Consider the following 18,912-nt stretch of genomic DNA (forward strand, 5'->3'; position numbering starts at 1 on the left):
GGAATGGCACAAAAGCAACGGAGCAGATATTGGAGAATCGTTTCATTAAAGTTTAAAGTATCTGATGGTGAAGTTTTCGGCTGAATTTGATTGGAGGTCGATTTCTTTTCATACTTTTTCGGTCCTTTCACGTTATTAGCTTCCGCAATCGAATTTAGGCTCGCTCAAGTTTTTCGGATATGAATTATCTGCCTGGCATATTGGGTCCGAAAATGGGTCTCATATTGGAAAGTTATTGGATGGGCTGTTTTTTCCGCACGCTCCTATGGACTCCTTGGAGAGCGAGACAGAACCCTGAAAGAATATTTTAAGCGCAATGAATGTACCGGTCATAAATTTGGGCGCTTTCGTGGGTTCTAACGGAAAGCGATCACGTACCAACTTGTGAGACAGAATTTATAACGGTATTTATCCTTTTTCAAGTGGAGCCTGCTCTTCCAGCGTTCCGGCTGAGCTTTGCCGTTTTCTTATTGGAAGTCCACCCAACGATGCGATACTGCCGAACTGATCCACCTTTGGGATGATCGATGCTTTACGCTTTACCAACTCATTTATCGCACTTCCCGGTTCCAAAACACTTTCTATCCGTCCGTCGTACTTGTGCAGCCAGAGCAAGTGTACCAATTTGTACAACACTCCGCACGCCACTGCTAGATATCCCACGTAGCGAAACGTCATCTTTAACCCGACGCGCGCTATAAGAAATCCTCCCCCAAACGATCCGACACCTTTTCCGAGACAGAAGTGTACCATGCCAGCAATGCCTATCAACGTCGCTACTAAGCTGCTCGGTGCCAGCACGGCACAGTACGTTGAGGCGACGACCCACATGAAATAGCACGAGATCGCTTCGTTCAGCTCGATCGGGAAACACCAGAACGGGTTCGTTATCCACGAGTAGCCAAGAATTCGCAACGCGTGAGCAAAGAACGCAATCACGAGCAGGTTCACATGTCCAACGCGCTTTGTAATATGCTCCAGCAGGTACATCATCGGAATGCTAGCAACCGTACCGACCGTGTACGTCAGCCCAAGCAGATAGTTCGGCGAGCCCATCGCCTTCATAATCACGAACAGATAGCTCTCGATAAAGCCCCAAAAGTTACCGAGCAGGAACAGGAAGGCTAGAAATGCAAGCACTGGTGGCAGGCGCAAGATGCGGCGGGTATCTTTCATCACACTCTCGGACGGTACCTTACGGCCGATAGGCATAAGCGACACAGATATGAGCGATCCCAGCAGCAGTAGATCGTACGTGTAGAAGGCAGGTGTGTAGACAGTTTCGTACGGTCCGGAACCACTCGAACACGCATCAATCATGAGCCCGGTGAGCGGTGTGAAGATGGCCATACCAACGCTGGAAAACAGTTTTTCTCGTCCAAAGTCACCGCCATGTTGTTCCACCATATCCAGTGCGATCGGATCGGTGATGGTGAGCGTGGCCGACAGCATGGACGATGCAACAAACCGAATCGCAAGATACGTCCAGAACGTTTCATCATACTCCGTTGGAGGGATTTCGGTGTGTTCCACTAGCACCTGCTTTTCTGAGAACAGTTCGGCGAGGGCACACTCGGGGTAGGTGAAGTTGCCGCAGCTAAGATTATTCGTTGTGGCATACGTTGGAAGCGTTACGTTTGTGGTGGAGTGACAGATGGTGTGTAGGTATTTGTCACTCGGACAAAAAGGTACCTAAAATTAAAGACACTTTAAATGCATGCTCACAACACTCGATTTCAATGTATTCCATACTTGCATTAGTACTGACGACCCATCTGCAGACAGAGAGGCATTCACCACAAGCGGCTTAGTGAGGAGTCGTGCTGGAATGAAGTGGATCGAGTGATGAGCTAAGACGTTCAGCACGATACTTGATAGCAGCACCGGTTTGTACCGGCCAAAGCGATCAATCAAATAGCCGGTTAGTGGTGGACTAAGGCACGAAGTGAACAGCAACGTCAAGTATACGGAAGCTACCTCCTCCACCGTGAGTCCGATACTTTGCATGTGTATTGTCAGGTACGGTGTAAGCGCGCTCGTTGCTCCAAACACGAGAAAGAGCGTCACCTTCAGATGCAACAGCTGTGGGTTGAACCACTGTGAACTGGGGGGCGGCGTTTCCTTTGGCTTTGTCTCCATCTGGAGTGGATGCGATCTTCACACTGCTACGATCACTATCACAGTGAGAGTAGATCTAGATTTAGACATTAGTCGGGTGATATTCAACAACATAAATGGTGCCGTGTAATTGAAGGTAATTTGCCCGTTTGTCCACATACATACACTTGATAGCGTAGGTCGGGTCGGCTTAGCGGTACGGTCCATGAAGCCGGTTTGAACGTCGAATCGGGCGTTGTAAACGAACAGCAAACACCACGCTGACGCTTAGATTTTATTCGTTTATGAGAGTAGGTGAGCAATTGGCCGTAAAAGAAGTGATAGCAACGATAGCAAATTGCATTTAAACGTATCTAATTTTGTTCAGCTAATCCATCAACCACGAATTAGCGAGATAAGGTGAAGTTTAAGCTAACCAAACAGTAGCGCGATATGAAGATATTTCTTTCTCACCTATGACAAGAGCTGCTTCGCTGCGCTCTTTGTTTGCAAGTTCAGGCTCTGATTTAACCTTGTGGTGGCGCTTGATTTGGTTGTGCTACAGTTTAAAATATCTTCCCGAAAGAGGCAAGCACCGAGCCACAACAACACACCGCGCCCAACGAACAAATGGTCCTGCGAGTAGTCAATTTAATTTTACTCTTTGAAACATTGCTTCACGGTACGGTGAAGTTGCAAAAGTCAAATTGGGCAGCCGCGAGCGTGGAGCGAGTGGATGTGGAAATCCATCAACCGACTCAAACTCAACTTTTTCTTCCACCGCTCCTTGCTCCTTCTAGTTTCATCCCACCATTCACCGATGCAGCACTCTCGTTAGCAATTCGGGGACGAAAAACTCATTTGAAAGTTCTATCATTGCGAACCATTTACCCAGACTTGCGTTGTTTTGTAGGCTGTGCTGCCTTTTGGCGACGCCACATCAGTCTTGAGCGGTTCGCGCAGAGGGCCAAGTCGAAATAGTAGCAGCGCCCCTTAGCAGTGGAAAACATTTGTGAAGCAAAGGACAGAAAGCAAAGGAATAGGGGAAAAAAGCGACACAAAAGCGAAAAGTTTTCGTTGCCAGCATACGGAGCTGGGTCGATTTCGGTGTATTTTTATTCTTATTTCGATATTTTTTTTTTCTTAGTTTAGCTATTCTGTGCGCTTTGTTTTGTATCTGTTCTGTTCGCTTGTTTCTTTCTTTCGGCAAGGGAAAAACTAAATGAAGCTAACTTCCTGTTCCTGTTGTACACACGTTGCGTGTGGAACCGTAAGCTTGCTGTGGAGATAAAATTGCACAAAGTTTGTCATACTTTGTACGCAGCGAAGGAAAATGTCTTCGGATGGTACTGCGTTGCTGATGCTGCGAAAGTAGAGCGATGCGCGATGGTAATGTTTTATTTATGTTATCGAAACAGAACAGTCGTTGAATGGGAGGTTCGGGGTACTTGTCGAGGAGCAGACGAGTGGATCGAGGGTTGCTTTTGTTGGACGTCTTTTTGAGTGATTTTATAATGTCGTTCCTTACGGTGGGCTAGGGCGAAACGGTAGGTAATGTGATGTGGTGGAAAAGGGAAAATGAAATTAAAAGAAATGGAAAAATAACAAACATCTTTATTGGTTTAGCAAAATAGTATAATTATCATGATTTGAAAAGCATTGTGCTTATTTTTATTAAAATAATGAAATACTTCTCTTGACTCTGTTAGGAGATAAAGCTTCCGCTTTCTTATCTTTATTTTTGTGCAATAACTTATTTCAATTTAAAAAAAAAAATTTCTCTTCCTGGTGTCTGTGTAATTTATATGGCAACAAATAAATTAATTTGATTGCACATCACTAAACGGCATCACAACTTAATGCTGGAATAAAGTAGTTCCTCTTGGACGCTGAGTCAAGCGGGGCCCATTTACGAATTACGCAACACAACGATTTATTTATACCTTTGCGATGCAATCGTATCTGTCAGCAAGAAGAAGGTACCGAACGAGAGAAAAAATAAAACCCACAAAAAGCCATCTCACCATCGTAATAACACACCCAATAATTCAGCAAACAATGCGTATACGTTTCGATTGTGTTCTGTCCCGTTCGAACGAAAAACGCCGTCCAATGGTAAACATAAAGAATATGGGACAAGTAAAAACAAAATGAAACACATGAAAAACATGAAGGAAAAAACAGAAAAATAAAACATGTACTTCAAAGTAGCTAAGAAGAGAGAGAGAGAGAGAGAGAGAGAGAGAGAGAGAGAGAGAGAAAGACAGATACGCCGACGGACAGAGAACATAAAACCGGCACGCAGCACAATTAAATTCTTTACATATTTGTAGCGAAAAAATGGTTTCACACCTTCCCAAAAATAAACGACGAATTTTCAAAGCGCGTTTTCTTTTCTCTTCTTTTTCGGGTTTTCTTCAATTGTTTTCGTCACATATATTAAATACAACAAAAAAAAAGCACTCCGACGCCAATAAAGACGTGTTCTCGAAGCTATCGAATAGATGGTGCGGCGCAAAGCCGTTGTTGGGTCATACAGTGTGCCTTTTCTTGTTTAATTTATCTTTTTGCTCTCGCTTATTCGCTTTAGCAAACAACACACAACTAGTGCTCTTCTTCGTGTGTTTTTGTTTCTATTCCTGTAGTCTTGCTTTGCATTTGTCCTTCCTCTTGTTTACTGTACGTGCAGATCGAACCGATGACACTAGATCTGCTTCTCCTCAGCAGCTCAAACTCCTGAGGATTAATGGCGTAGCGCTAACGAAAAATGCACACACACACCAAGCACGAGACGACATCGTCCAAAGACGGACCGCATGGTTTCGAAGATTTATGACAAATCGTAAGCCACCGCACCCAACGTCTGACCCGTGTCGGCATTTTTTATTACCGATCCGACGGGTTTTGCCGCACAGCAAAGGGGCAACCGTGTGATCTCCCTCGATCCAACATAGAACGTCATTCTGATCGTTGGACGGTGATCGTTTCTAGGAATTGATTCACCCTTGCCCGCTTTTCAGTTCGCATCTTGGTGGAAAAACCACTCTCCACACTTCTGCTGGCGATGACAATGAAAAACGCACTCCTTGACGACGTAACTCCTTGGCCGCTGTTCCACCATGTCCGCCCCTCCCTTCAGCTAGCTATCTTGGTACACGATCAATTAAAATAGAATCATTAAGACAGCACAATAACACACATTCGCACTCACATAGCAGAGCGAAAGACGGGCGAGAGCAAAGAAAGCGAAACAATAAAAAATGGCCCAAAAATGCCGACAATCCCGAGATAACCCAAATAAGCACAACCGTCCGAGCGTTCGAGGGCACGTATCACCGGCTATCACCGATTTTAGAATGGAACTGTTTGTGGAAGTGTATGTGAGCGCTTTCTTTTATGGCGATGGCGGCTTCCTCAAAACAGCAACGTCTCGTTCAGCAATCGAGCAGACGCTATGTGTGCCGTGTTTAAAGTTATTCCCATTTTTATTGCTAGCGTCTTCGCGTCCTTCGGTTTATGGTCCGAAACCGTAACAGTAGATGCGAGCTGCATGATGGATGGGTGGACTTGCTGTCGATGCTGGCTAGTGGGTGGGTTCGAGTTTATGAAGTGAGCCACGGGAGCGATGTTAATGTGCGATACTTGATGTGGTGGTCGCGCCAGTGTAATTTAAAATTTATCAACCAAAAAAAAAAGATTCTCATGTTTTTATTAGAATCTATTGTTGAAAATGCCTCATGTTTCATAGCGATGATTAATACGTTTCAATCGTTTAGCACTTTTTTTTTTAATAAATGCTTGTTCTAGATGGCTTCATTTTGTTTTTTGTGGGAAAAATAACTACAAAAGTGATCGATTTAAAATTTGTTAAGTAAATTGCATACCTGTAGGCGTCATCTTGCGAAATAGCTGAAAATGGATTTAAACCTTTGGTAAAATTATTTGAAGAGAAATCAATTACCTGTATTTTCTTTTTCGATGATTCTATAAAATCCATCCATACGTTATGTATATAAAATATTGTTGGAAATATATTTTTGTAGGATGATCGTTTTTTCTCTCCATTTTACCGATTTTCTTTTCGCCTCGCCCATACCTGCAAACCTTAATTGAATGCCGGTAAAAGTTCAAAAAGTGGCGCGTCCCTAAGCCCCCTCCGGCCCCTCCTCTTTCTCATTCCCGTCCCGTTCTGACGGGGGCACATTCTTGAGCTTAGCAACTTCAAAAGCAAACCTCACAACATTGACAGGCACGCACGCACACTTGGCATCGTTTCATGTATGAGCAAACGTTTCGTAGTGCGACACACGCTCCTGCTGCTTGTGTCGTTTCTTTTTGATTGGCTTCGAACTATGCGAAAGTCTTCGGTTCGGTTGTTGGCTTTGGTTTGTACGAAATTGAAATACTGTGGCTAGCCACCGTGTGGGATTGATCGGAGAGTTTTGCGCAGCAGCGGAAAGCAAAAGTGGGTGGCTCGATAAAAGTTTGATTAACATTTTCATTTAAGAAACGTTGGCATCATCCATGGTAAAGGGTTTGCCGGAGGAGTGCTTTGAAGAGTACAATATTGGTTAGGTGGTTTGGGAGGAAAAGAATGTGCACGTTGAGCTAATCATTTCTAGGAATGTGTATTTTTGTACTTTCTTTATTGCGTTATTGGGAAAGAATGCATGAGTAATTCTCGGTTTTCTATCAGCGCTAGAATGCAATTAGAAATAATAGCATGCTCATTGGTGCACTTAGCCATAATACTTTCCCCTCAACGCAAAACGCAAATTATTACAAATGGAAACCGAACTTTAAACGAACAAAAAATTCCTAATGAGATACAAAACCTGATCTTGTTCATCTAAAAATAAGCGTTTTCTTTTTGTTTGGTGAGTGTTTAATTGCAATCGGATTGCAAACACCATCCTGAATGTTGTAATAGTGATTGATAGTATTCTGAATTCACCTTCCCATTCAACGTCATTCATTTATAATTCAACCACCACACAAATAAGCGAAAAACGTTTTTACAATTGAGCGCCAGAGTATGCTCGAAATGTATACAAAAAAGGTCTAATTTCATAACGTTTGATTGCCGACAATTTTAGTGCACAATTTATTCGTACCAAGCAAAACCGAATGCTTTGTTCCGTGTTGGGAATCATTATAAAAAGTAGACCCATTCACACACAAAAAAATCCTTCCCCTTTAATGTTGCTATTTGTATTCTTGGTATAATTAATTTGCATATGTTTTCCAACCCGTTGCACCCAGCCATACCGGACGGATGTGGGTGTGGTGCGTATCGGTTTGTGGTATCATTACCATTCACCAGAAAAGCCGCTGAAATCCGCTTATTATTAAAGGGTGAAAAACTTTCTCTCTCTCTCTCACGCACACTCACACATTTTCTATTCTATTAAACAACCCTGTTGAAGCGATATTTTTGTGCATGGTGCTTTATTTTAAATGGAAAGCTTTATGGCAAACAAATCACATTCCGTTCCACACACACAGGATTGGCGCAACATATTTTAACAAATTGACGACATTTGTTTGCACGACTCAATCTATTTGTTTTGCGCTTTGTTATGGAAAGAAGAAGACAAAAATACACAAACTTTTCCATTTGTTTCTAGTGTACGCAAACGTACACTTCGCAAATAACTACCGCTGCACCTTATACGACAGGTTTACTTAGTCATTTGCAGAAATGAAAGGTAACTGTCACACCAATTCGTCAGTGCATACAATTCTTGTCGAATCCATCCGCGAATCTTAATGAAACACATCGTATCACACATACGCACTACATGTACTATGGGCGAGACGTTTGTATAAGTGTCGGCAAACATGCTTTACCAGCGGTCGTGCCTGCAACGAGATGCATAGTAGCACAGTATACGAGCAGAATTTGTGTTCGGATTTCTTTATCTTGAGGAAAACTTTTGCTCCAATCTGCTGCACAGCGTAAGACGAGCAAAGTGGGTTGGGGGTGGTCGTTGAAAATGCTTTGTTGATGAAATATTTTTATTTTAATCAGTATTCAAAAACAGACTTTTTGATTCAATTTAAATGCCAACGAGCCTAAAGTTATGCAATTTCTTTACTTTTATGTGACAAATAGCAAGTCCTAGTGATGGATTGTATGAAGCGCAAACACGGCTTCGATCCGACTCATGAATGTGTGATTCCGGTTCCGAATCCGAGGAATTCAAATCGCCGGATTCGTCTAGAACCGATCGGGATCTTCTGTAACCGTCCAGAAGCGGACACATAACAAAATCATATACATACACAGTAAGAATAATTAAAGGATGATTCTATTATGTTGATCGTAATGGTCTGATCAAAACTGCTGTGGCAACGGAACTCTTGGATTATTTTTGTTGCACTAAAAGTCGTTCTTGAAAAAGCAGAACCTGGAGCACACTCTGATATGTGGTAAATAAGCTTGTGATTCATCTAGGCTGGATTTCAGAGTCCTGGACGGAGCACAGAAGATCACAGCACCAAATAAATAAGGCGCATCTATCTTATCCGTCCGTCTAGCGGATCTCTAGCTCTAGATCTCTAGCGGATTCTAGATAACTTTTGAGATTACGCATTATTCTATATTTGTGTATTATTCAAAGCTCAATGATTGTAATAGCTGCATACTTAGCAATGCAACCGTTTAACTAATAAGACTTATTTTAGGTAGGTTGCATTACTTCCTAACGTCGCTCCTACTGTAGTGTCTCATAGAATAACAAAACCCGAAACTACGCACATTCTGTCCTTCGCTCTACCACTGTGCCAATTGTTTTCATCGCTTCTATGCAGCTTGCCCTTAAAAAACTTTCTTTTAGCCATTTACTGTACAACACTCGTCATGCTGCATCGGTGCATCAGCCGTGGACCATGCCCTCCCGGTCGGCAGTAAACACTTGAAATGCAGCACTAGCTGTTGTAACACAATGGAATTGCACGAGCCCTGTCCCAACGGGGACACACAATCGGCACAAAGTTCTTGCCACCCCTTTCTTTCCACCAGTTCATGCTGGAGCAAAAGCTCACACACACACACACACACACAAGCAAAATGAAGCAAACAAAAGAACTATTCCCGAGGCTGGGCTGGGCAGGAGCTGGGTTGGGCTTTGTGGACGGCGAGGGAAAGCGTTCTGCGTTCATTGGGAGAACGTTATCACATTAAAAGCATCCTCGAATGCTGAGTATTTTTCAACTGCTGGAGACTTTTTTATCCCCCTTTTTTGTTGCTTCAGCTTGGTGTTCTTTCTAGTTTCTCAGTGTTTTCACTGTACTCCAGCGGGGCATCCCGGAGACGTTCGTGCCAGCGATCGAGAATAACATTCCACGCTGATGGAGCCCTTCATGCTGGCGTTTGGAGCTGGTTGGAAAATGGCACAAGAAATGGGCAGAGGGCAATGCAGCACTCAAGACTACCACTCTCCATCACATTTCTTTGTTTTACTTTGCACTTTCATCCGCCCGCTCCTGGACGTTCCCATCCACCTCACTGATCCATTCCTGCTCGTTAGCAGCAGAACATCATGGCGGAGTTTTCCACCGGGAGTCCGAGAGAAAAAAAAAAACACGGGAGTTGCAATGTAACGTTCCATTCGTCTTTCCCGTTAACTATGATGTCAATAGCTTTTCACTATTGAAGCAACATACAAACACACACACATATATATTTACAGCACTTCTGGGAGCATTCTTGGACGAGCTGCATCAATGCTCGACGGTCGTAAGTGGAAAACTAGTGCGAGGGCGATGATGCTGCACCGAAACCGGGGGTACGCCATCGAACAATAAAAGAAAACGAAACCAGGGCGCCGTTTCGACACTGCAACAAACCCCGTCCTGGTGGACGATTCCAGATTTTACGTCATGCGGGTGTGAGGCGTTGCATTGAAAGAGAAAACTTCTGCACCTGCATGAGGGTACGAATGTACCGAAATGGGGAGTGATGGCAATATCCACGGGAGGAAAATCGATAACAGTAACAATAACTGTCTCGGCGATACACTCCCTTTGCAGGCTCGTTTGTAGTGAGAGTTGAGATTTGCTATCAAATGCGCAGCTGTAAGATTTATCGGATTATGTTCTTACTTTAGCACACATCTTGCTTTTTTGTGGGTAGTTTTGTTCTAGCTTGAATGAAATTAAATTAAAGCGAACGTTCATTGTTTTTTTTTGCATTTGTTCCGAATTTTATGTCTTAAATTCATTTTTTAAATGGTCCTTCTTTATATAATGGTCGCTTTGAGATCTTCACTCGTCTAATTCTCTGTTAGTATACTCTAAAGAGTCATTGAGAGCTTACTGTAGATGGGCTCAGATCGTTTAAAGATCATATTTATTTCCCAAAATTACTATCACAAAGGTTAGTATCGCGGATAAAACGATCAGCAGGGCTAACACTGTTGCAATCTCAAGACTAGTTATTTATTTATTGTCATTTAAGATTCATTTTATGTGTGTTTGGACGGTGGTGTAAACTGTTTGCCAGCAAAATAATATTGTTGATGTGATGGATCAAAGTAAATGAGCTTTTATTGGTTCCATCGCTTTATTCTATTAGAGTATCGAGAAAAATGTCATTGTAAATGTTGCAGTTTCTGCGTAATTTCTCATTAGTATAAGCTTATATTTGCTCTCATCTTCCAAAGCGTCTTCTTAAAGAATACCATCAGCTAATTAATTTAAGTCTTAAGCATATTTTTGTTAAATTTAACATCCCACCTCCCTCCCCCACACACACACTCAAGCGAAGAAATATTCAACAAACCCATCTCAATCCTACCAACCTTAAAGTGGCTCCACATCCAGCCCACACGATCCATCGAGCCAAACTTGAACCCATCAGTTCACTCCCACGAACCGATGGCACGGGAGGCTTAATCCTTCCGACAAGAATTGCTGGCAGCAGAAACTTTTACTGGCAGTAAACTTTCGTTACCACTTCATTACCCCTTCGGGCAGGCAGGCGAGTACGTCCACGATGCGTAAGATTCGTGAAGCGGCAAAACGTTACCAAAAGCCTTCCTCCCACACACACACACGCACATACACATACAAACAGACCGAGTTTGGTATGCTGATAAAGGTTCGCTTCCGAAAAAACTTATCGACAAACTTAAGCCGTACCAAAATGGCTCAGCGCAGGTCACACCTTTCACCCTTTTCGTATTGCCCCGTAAGAGTTCCCGGTACGAAAGCTTCTTCCAACTGATCAATGCAACGCAACGTTTGGGGTAAAAGTAAATCCTTCCTTCCGATTTCCAGCCTTTCGCACAATGGGAGTTGCTGAAATTGTGCTTGGTGGGGTGGGGGAGAAAAATTGGAAGAAGGATGCGAAAAAGCCCAAAATCAATTACTTAAATTAGCAGCAAGCGAAAAGATGTGCTTACTTTATGTTGTTCGAGGCTGATGTTCCGGGTTTTGCTCGTACAACCCAAACCGACCATCAATTCTTGTTCGTTCGTTTTGTTAGAGTTTTCTTATTTTTTTGGAATCATTTTCTATTTCCCAGTTTTGGGGTTGAAGTTCAACCATGAATCGAACCCCTAAAGTGGATTGGTTCGAAGTGTTGTAGTAGTAGTATGTACAATTTAAATAGTACGATGAAGCTGAGAACCGATGCTCGTGTAGTGATAAGGTACTTTTTTGCCGATGCGTTTGCCCACAGGTTGAACAGGAAGGCTCGGGTTTTTGTGCTCGATAAACGAACCCAGTAAACTTGCAGCACAGCTTGGTTAGCCACGGGGAAAAGAACCTTGTTCTCTCGTTCCGTATTTACTCAATCGAAAACAAAATTAATTAACCGCAAAACTTTGCCCGGCCCCTGACCTTCCTTCCTCGCTGCCTTTTCCAACTCCTGCGGCTGGATGGAAAGCAGAAGATGGGTTGGGTCAAAATTAGTGCATTGAATTGGTTCCGAAGCGCTTGCAAAACCATTTACGGTACCAGCCAGTGGTCATCATTTATCTCTCGAGACACTACACTGACTGACCGGTAAAATGTTTGGCTGACCTGGCCACCACTCTGCCTCGTTCCTTCCACTTCAGCCTTCGTTGTAATGCGAGTCGATATTGTAGTCTACACTTTTCCCACCCCTATCCTCCCCTGCGAACCGCAGGCGTTACCCAAAGCCCTTCCGGGCTGTTGAACGCCGTAGCCACTCGATTGCTCCGCCCGCGTAAGGATTATTAAAATATCCTTCACCGCACATTGCACACCGCTGTTATTCGAGCGTTTTGCGAATGTACCTCGGCACCGTGGTACGCCACGAAACGCTTCGTGGGCCTCACCGAAACGAGGAGCATCGGCAGCGGCCAAACTATAATTAATCCTCTCGACACGACACCCTGGAGGGGCAAGGACAAACAAAACCCACATTCCTCCTTTGCATTAACAATCAATCCATCAACTGTCAGCACGAGATACGGTGCAGCATCTCGGACGCACACGGTGCTTGAGTGCATCGCATGATTGTAGCCTTATGCTGCACATAAACACACACTCAAACAAAACCTTCCGACGCGCGTGTGCAGTTAATTATAACTTAATTGAATATTTGCATCTGCAGCAATCTTCGCTCCAACGGACCACCACGGCCGGGGCTCTCCGGCGATGCCCCATCGATGTGACATCAAAGCGAACGTTTCGAAGATATCGCATGTCCGGTACATCATCTTGGAGCTTTTAAACTAATCTTGTTTGTTTGGCTTTTCAAAGAAGTGATAGCAGCAGAGTGTGGCTGGCTTGCAGTTGATAATCTAAACCAGCCAGTTGACAAACGCTAGCAAGGACGATTTTTAAGCCCTTCAGAGAGAAATGTTGTTTTGGTTCAAGTCTTTGTACCGAGGAGCCATTTTATGTGGCTAGCATGAGGTTATGAGGATGATAAGCCCATTTGCTAATGAAGAGAACTTCAACATTAGAACTAAAATGCATAACTTCAGGGACTTTTCTTTAGAAGCTTCGACAAAATGCCACGATATTTGCACTTTATGAACCATAGATTGTTTTAAGTAAAATATATTCTCCTTTTTATGCATAAATAAGAATATTTACCAGTTTTGATACTCCATTTTATGCTTAAAAGAAGTTGTTTGTAGCAACGGTTGGTCGGTTCCTTTTAAAGTTAAATAGATCGAACTGCGTCAACCACAATTAAAGCACGAATTCTACGGCCTTTACCACAACCATACTGATGCAACCACATGCCTTTTATCCCATTGTACGCACTTGAAAACAAAAGAGTCCTCACCACAGCTCTCGCGCACGCTTCATTTTGCCACCGTGGTACAAAGGGTGAGAGCGTCATCGTAATATTATGCTACACCAACTCACCGAGCCGGACACCACCACGGGTATTGTTGATGTCCACCCTCCGTTTCCACCACCATCAATGCATGCGGGTGATCGTCGGCCACTGTAGCTATTCGCAAACAATGGAGTCTTTGCCCGGGTGCCAGGATTAAGCCCGAAAGGGCACACAACCGGCGACCAAAACTCTTCAATTTGTATAATTACTTGTCATGTGCACCGTCATGTTGGGTGCGCATCGAGCGCTCGTCGATCGAACCATTTGTGTGCGATACGAAATTTAGCCGAACCGTTCTCGAACACTATGAACCGGGACGTGCTGGCCGGCCCGTTTTGGGACAGCGCTGTTCCGATAAGATCACGCATGTGAGTGCTCGAGGTGCAGCCCGTTTTTCGGCTGATAGTGATGATGATGGGTTCGGTACGGCCGGTTTTGTAGTCCTTTGATCTGTGCGGTGTTGGAAAGGGTTTCGGTGGTTCCAAAATCGAATCACAATCGAACACCATGGGACAAGGGACCAGTGTGCGTGATGAGGTAGCGGCGAAGTGGACGCGGACATACGGAAAAGGGTTGACAATCTTCAAAAGGTCCATACACGATGGCTCGCTCTCTGATAACGAACGATTCACGCTGATGGAATATGTGACCCCGGAATCCCGTCTTAATAGTGTTATTGGTTATTGGGAAAACAAAATGGTGTCCTTCGGTGAAATGAATCGGAGGGTTTGGTTGGGCCGTGTGGCATGAAACGTTTAGAAAACATAAAAAATACACGTGTCATTGGAAGAAGCGATTGAGTGTGTTATGGGGAGCTGATTTAAAATTTAATAGAATTTTTTGTAATGTATGGATTTGTTCGTAAATATTTGCTTACTTTAGTTCAGCTGATAAAGTTTAACAATAAATCACAACATACTCTGTGACAATATTCCCAAAACGTAGATAATCGATCAAACGCTGTCTCCCTCTCTCTCTCTTTGTTTATCAAAATCAGTTATTAATAGAGCGATTACGCCGATATAAATTATCGTTTGCTATCAATAGTTTAATTCGATTCTGCTCTGCACAGCGTCTGCCACGCACTGAAGCGTCTGCCTGCTAATTCCGGCCGATAATATATTGGCACTTTTGGCCGCCCCATCTCGTGGGTCTCATCGTGTTTGGTAGCTGCCAAAATATGACTCAGATGAATCGATCCACTCGGAATAGCCAAACTCCATAAAAATTATCCCACTTCTCGCTGTTTGTTGACTGTCGGTCCGCGTAGCACTGCATAAAAGCGCCGGTGGCAAACAAGGACACGTTACACCGGAAACGCAATCGATTGGTCCGAAACAAAAACACATCCTGTGTAACTCCTTTATTTGGTGCAGGAACTTTAGACTCTTTCTTCCATCCCAACACAATCTTCTGCCTTTTTTCATACCAATTGCGAGAGCGTTGCTGACCCCGGCAGAAAATGTGATCTAGGGGGACTATAAATCAACGTCATTACATCACTTAATCGAAACAAACATTCGCCGTTACATAATAAACGAATGTTTGATTTATCTTCTCCGGATGAGTTTTTCGGTTTCGGCAGTGCGCGTGTTTGTGTGTCTGCAGAAAATGGTGTAATTCGGCGCGAGAAAGGGCAGCAAAAAAAAAAAAAGGATATGATCCTGTAATGGAAATGGCAGAAAGCTATGGTCATAAATGCAGATAAAAGCAGATCAAAAGCAGAACAAACTGTCCACTTCGGGTTCGATCCACCTAGAGAGTGCGTGAGTGTGTGTGGTTTCACGGACTCGGAAAAAGGGTTATTTTATTCAGTGTAATTTATTTGCTCTTTGGGAGGCCTTTTTTGTGAAGGGAAGTAGATAGAAAAATGTGTTCAGTTTAAGCGAAAAAAAAAATCCGATTTGCTTTTCATAATTTTTATGCAGTAGCATAAGAATCGTTAACACACTGCAAAGCAGCATTATGAACGAAATTGACAACACAGCTGGAATGCTTTTTCCTCTTCATCCCATTCATTTTCGCTATCAAAATGACCCATATTTCATTTTATGTTCGCCATAATCTTCCCCAAAATAATAAACAACAACACCAGTGGCATTTATTGTACAAATCTGAGCGTCTGTTTTTCTTACTGGACATGAATCTTTTCCCAACTTGTCGTTTGGAGCGGAGGAAAAAATATACTCTCCGTCGAGTGTTGTCCAAGTCTTCCCGGGGCAGCATGGAATCGAAGACGGAGCCCTCGTGTTTGGTGAAATCGTAAAAATAATCTAGACTCTAATTTCTGCCCACATGCCTATCAATGTGCTGGCCGATGGAGATGATAAAGCGAGAAATGGGGGACAGAGTTAGAAATAAGAGGAAGCTCTCCATCTCCTAATAGAGTTTGTTTACGAATAATATTCGACGAAGATTACAAATCGTTACACCGCTTGGCACTGCTCACTGCCAACCTTCACTGAGCCAGAACCAACCAACTCCGTGAGCTATAATGAACTGGTTCATCTCTTTGCGAAATTATTACTACGCGAAAAAATGACAAGAAAGCTCTTGCTCGGTAAAGGTCAATCACGGCAGGGCGTTTTTTTTTTCTCGAGGGAAGCCGTTCCAGCAGCCCTGCCTGCACATTGGATCGATTGATTGTTTTCTCGCTTTGCTGTGATTAGTTAACAAGTTTCAGGAACCGGAATGAGGTCGTTAAATTGGTGTCCCAATCAGCTTTAATGATGTTTATGGGACGTTTGGTTTGGGAGAAGAAATAATAGGTTTTTTTACAACTTATCGTTTAAAATTTGGAAAAAAACTGTTGGGATTAATTATTAGAAATGTTTACAGGTAACACCTGTTTTTCAATATTTTATAACGTTTACTGGTTGCACAAGAAATTCGATAGCCATTTGCTGATTTGCTGGTAAAATTCTTTTTAGAGGCAAAAACCTATACAATGTACGCATCCAAAAACATTTTTTATACAAAAAGCGTACCAAACAACCCTTGTTTAGCTGTATAAAAGGAACTATGCACACACACCGACGCCTAACAAGATCCCATGTTCAGAAAACTCCTTCAGGAAACGTGTTCGTATCCTTTCGCCGAACATAAAAGCTACACAATGAAAACGGCATCCGGCCACATGCTTCGGTGTTTGTGTACGTTCGACCTCGGACATGTGCCTAAGGTTTGGTTGAATTTCTGTGCGCCTGTTTGCACGAACCAAAACCTAAACACACCCATGCTGACCATTGAATAGACCTTGCACGTGCAGCTATGGTTAAGCATGTGAGACGATGCTTTTCACTAGCAGAAAATGCTCATCATTTCGCTTTTTTTATGCAAATCTATTCGCGTTATAAGTTTTTTGACAAGTATAGAAAAAATCGGTACAATTATTATAAAATGTAGCCCATCATCAAGAATGATTGTTTCGATAGGAATGTGTACTAATGTGACAAAGTGAACCCAGGTACTACGTCAACAAAATCCCTTTTCGGTCCGTCTGACTTTGCTTTACCTTTTTTTTTCTCTACACCCATCGTGAGTAAGGCAAAGAGGACGAGAAACGACGGGAAGAGCGTATCGGACGTTGATAGCCGAAAGGGGAAGTCAAGGTTTGAGTACGCTGGCCAGAACAAGATGAACGTTGTGAGCAAATGGATGTTTTCAATCAGTTGGACTTTAATTAAATTAAAATAAACTGTCCTCGAGGGCAGAATGTGTATGTGTGTATGTGTGTGTGTGGGTTTGATGGACGCAACAAACGGGGAAAAGGCGTACGAAGCAATCAAAGATATGCTCACAGCAAGAGAATATGATTTGAGTACGTGTTGATGCTCTCGATGGTTGCGATGGTTGCGACAAGACATTTCTGTTCTTCGAGCGAACATCCGACAGCAACGAAACAGTGTGAACAATTGTTCCCTGCTGTCAGTGCTAGGGTAGGGAGGGGTTGTTTCATCTTTTATGTCGTAGACTGTATTATGTGAACAATGCCTCTCTTCCGTGCGTCATCCAATGTCTCTCCTCCCGCAGAGTGTTGAGTGTGGGTGTGAGATCAAATCTTATGAAGGTTTGATTCCTGCGATGATCCCGAACCATCGATGGTTGATGATGAACAGGTGGCCATCAAACGACAGTTGTTGAAACCGGACCGGTATTGCTAGAATGTGGCTTCTGGCATTCTGTGTTGGGATGCCTCTGGCTGTTCTGCGCTGGATGACTTATTTATCCTAATGCTATTATGAATGAAATCAACATGATCAGGGAAGGTTGAATGCTTTTGATGTAGGTTCATAGTCGCATGCTAGAATGCAGAAATTCATAAGATTATGGTCCTCAAGATGAAGCTAATGAATTTAGCCTTAGTTATGTTGTCTAGATTACTCATTTTCTTATACAATACCTTGCACGATTGTTTCAAAATGCAGGCAGTAAGCTAACAAGATTTTTTTATTGCATCTTTTACAGGTAAGACAGACTGCAGTAAGACCCAACTGTGATTATGTATGTTGGTTACACTGGGAGAACAAAGAGAGTAAGTAGTTATTGCAAGTACTGAGGACTGACTATCCAACTATGTGGTATCAAGAAATTTAGCAGGTCATTGAGCCAAGAAGAAATAAAGACAATGTTTTCGAAGGTACAAGTCTATTCTATAGAAAATTAATTATTCCAATCAAACCACCATGCGTCTCCATTTTAATACTCTCTTAATAATTTTCAATAATGGATTATTATTGGCTTTTCGTCAGGCAGTGCTTACTAAAATGCTCCTATATTAGAGAAAGATTTTTTCAAAACATTAAGACTACTTAACTCCAACTCAAATCACAGTTTTCCAACCTAATACCACAACCACGGTTTGACATTTCGTAGTCATCTTTTTGTTATCCGGCTCCACAATACGGTTGAGAAGCTCCGGCGTCCACCGGGCACCGGGCATGCCGGAGCGGAAACGCACGAGATTTATGGTCGGTTTTCATATCTGATTTTAATATGCGATTCTTCGTACCCGTGCAACCGCCACCATTTCCGGTTGAAGCCGAAGCGAATGGCGAATCTATGCGCTGCCTGCGTCATGGGGATTCGGCCTTTGGGCCACTCTATCTCGACGTAACGTCACGTGTGTTATTGTTATCGTGCGTCTCCATGTCTAGGTTTTTGCGTAGCACGGGATTGTTGTTTTAACTTCTTTCTCTTTTCTATGCAGACAAAGCATACGCTCAGTGTCGGTGCGGTCCTTGGCACCGAATGTTCCTTCCCTTGGGGTTGTTTTTGTTTGATTTCAAAGCGTCTCATCGTACACAGCAAGTCACACACTCTCTGCTGCTGCTGCTGATGCTGCTGGAGAGTGTGGATGTCCCGTTGCGTTTGCTTGTTATTTCCTTCGTTCGTTGGTTACTTACGTACACGCTACGGAACATCCCAGTGCTGGCGAGAAACGGTGGCTCGGATGCAAGAAAAAGCTGGCAAATAAAAGAAACGTACAA

At 43.2% G+C, this 18,912-nt stretch overlaps 4 protein-coding genes across 7 annotated transcripts in view; 2 read left to right on the plus strand and 2 right to left on the minus strand.

Annotated features, from left to right (window-relative positions):
- LOC126558132 (E3 ubiquitin-protein ligase RING1) overlaps positions 1-18,912 on the plus strand; it is a 470,233-nt gene that overhangs the window by 395,442 nt on the left and 55,879 nt on the right. The window lies entirely within an intron of this gene.
- Positions 1-18,912, minus strand: part of LOC126557706 (nucleolar protein 56) — a 357,328-nt gene that overhangs the window by 294,203 nt on the left and 44,213 nt on the right. The gene's annotated exons all lie outside the window — the stretch shown is intronic.
- LOC126556626 (serine-rich adhesin for platelets) overlaps positions 1-18,912 on the plus strand; it is a 111,501-nt gene that overhangs the window by 5,677 nt on the left and 86,912 nt on the right. The gene's annotated exons all lie outside the window — the stretch shown is intronic.
- Positions 365-2,139, minus strand: LOC126557543 (major facilitator superfamily domain-containing protein 6-like). Its single transcript, XM_050213351.1, is given in 1 exon segment — positions 365-2,139. A coding segment is annotated over 1 exon segment (1,731 nt). The 3' UTR covers positions 365-408.

Source organism: Anopheles maculipalpis, chromosome 2RL (genome assembly GCF_943734695.1).
Source record: "Anopheles maculipalpis chromosome 2RL, idAnoMacuDA_375_x, whole genome shotgun sequence".
Lineage (NCBI taxonomy): Eukaryota > Metazoa > Arthropoda > Insecta > Diptera > Culicidae > Anopheles > Anopheles maculipalpis.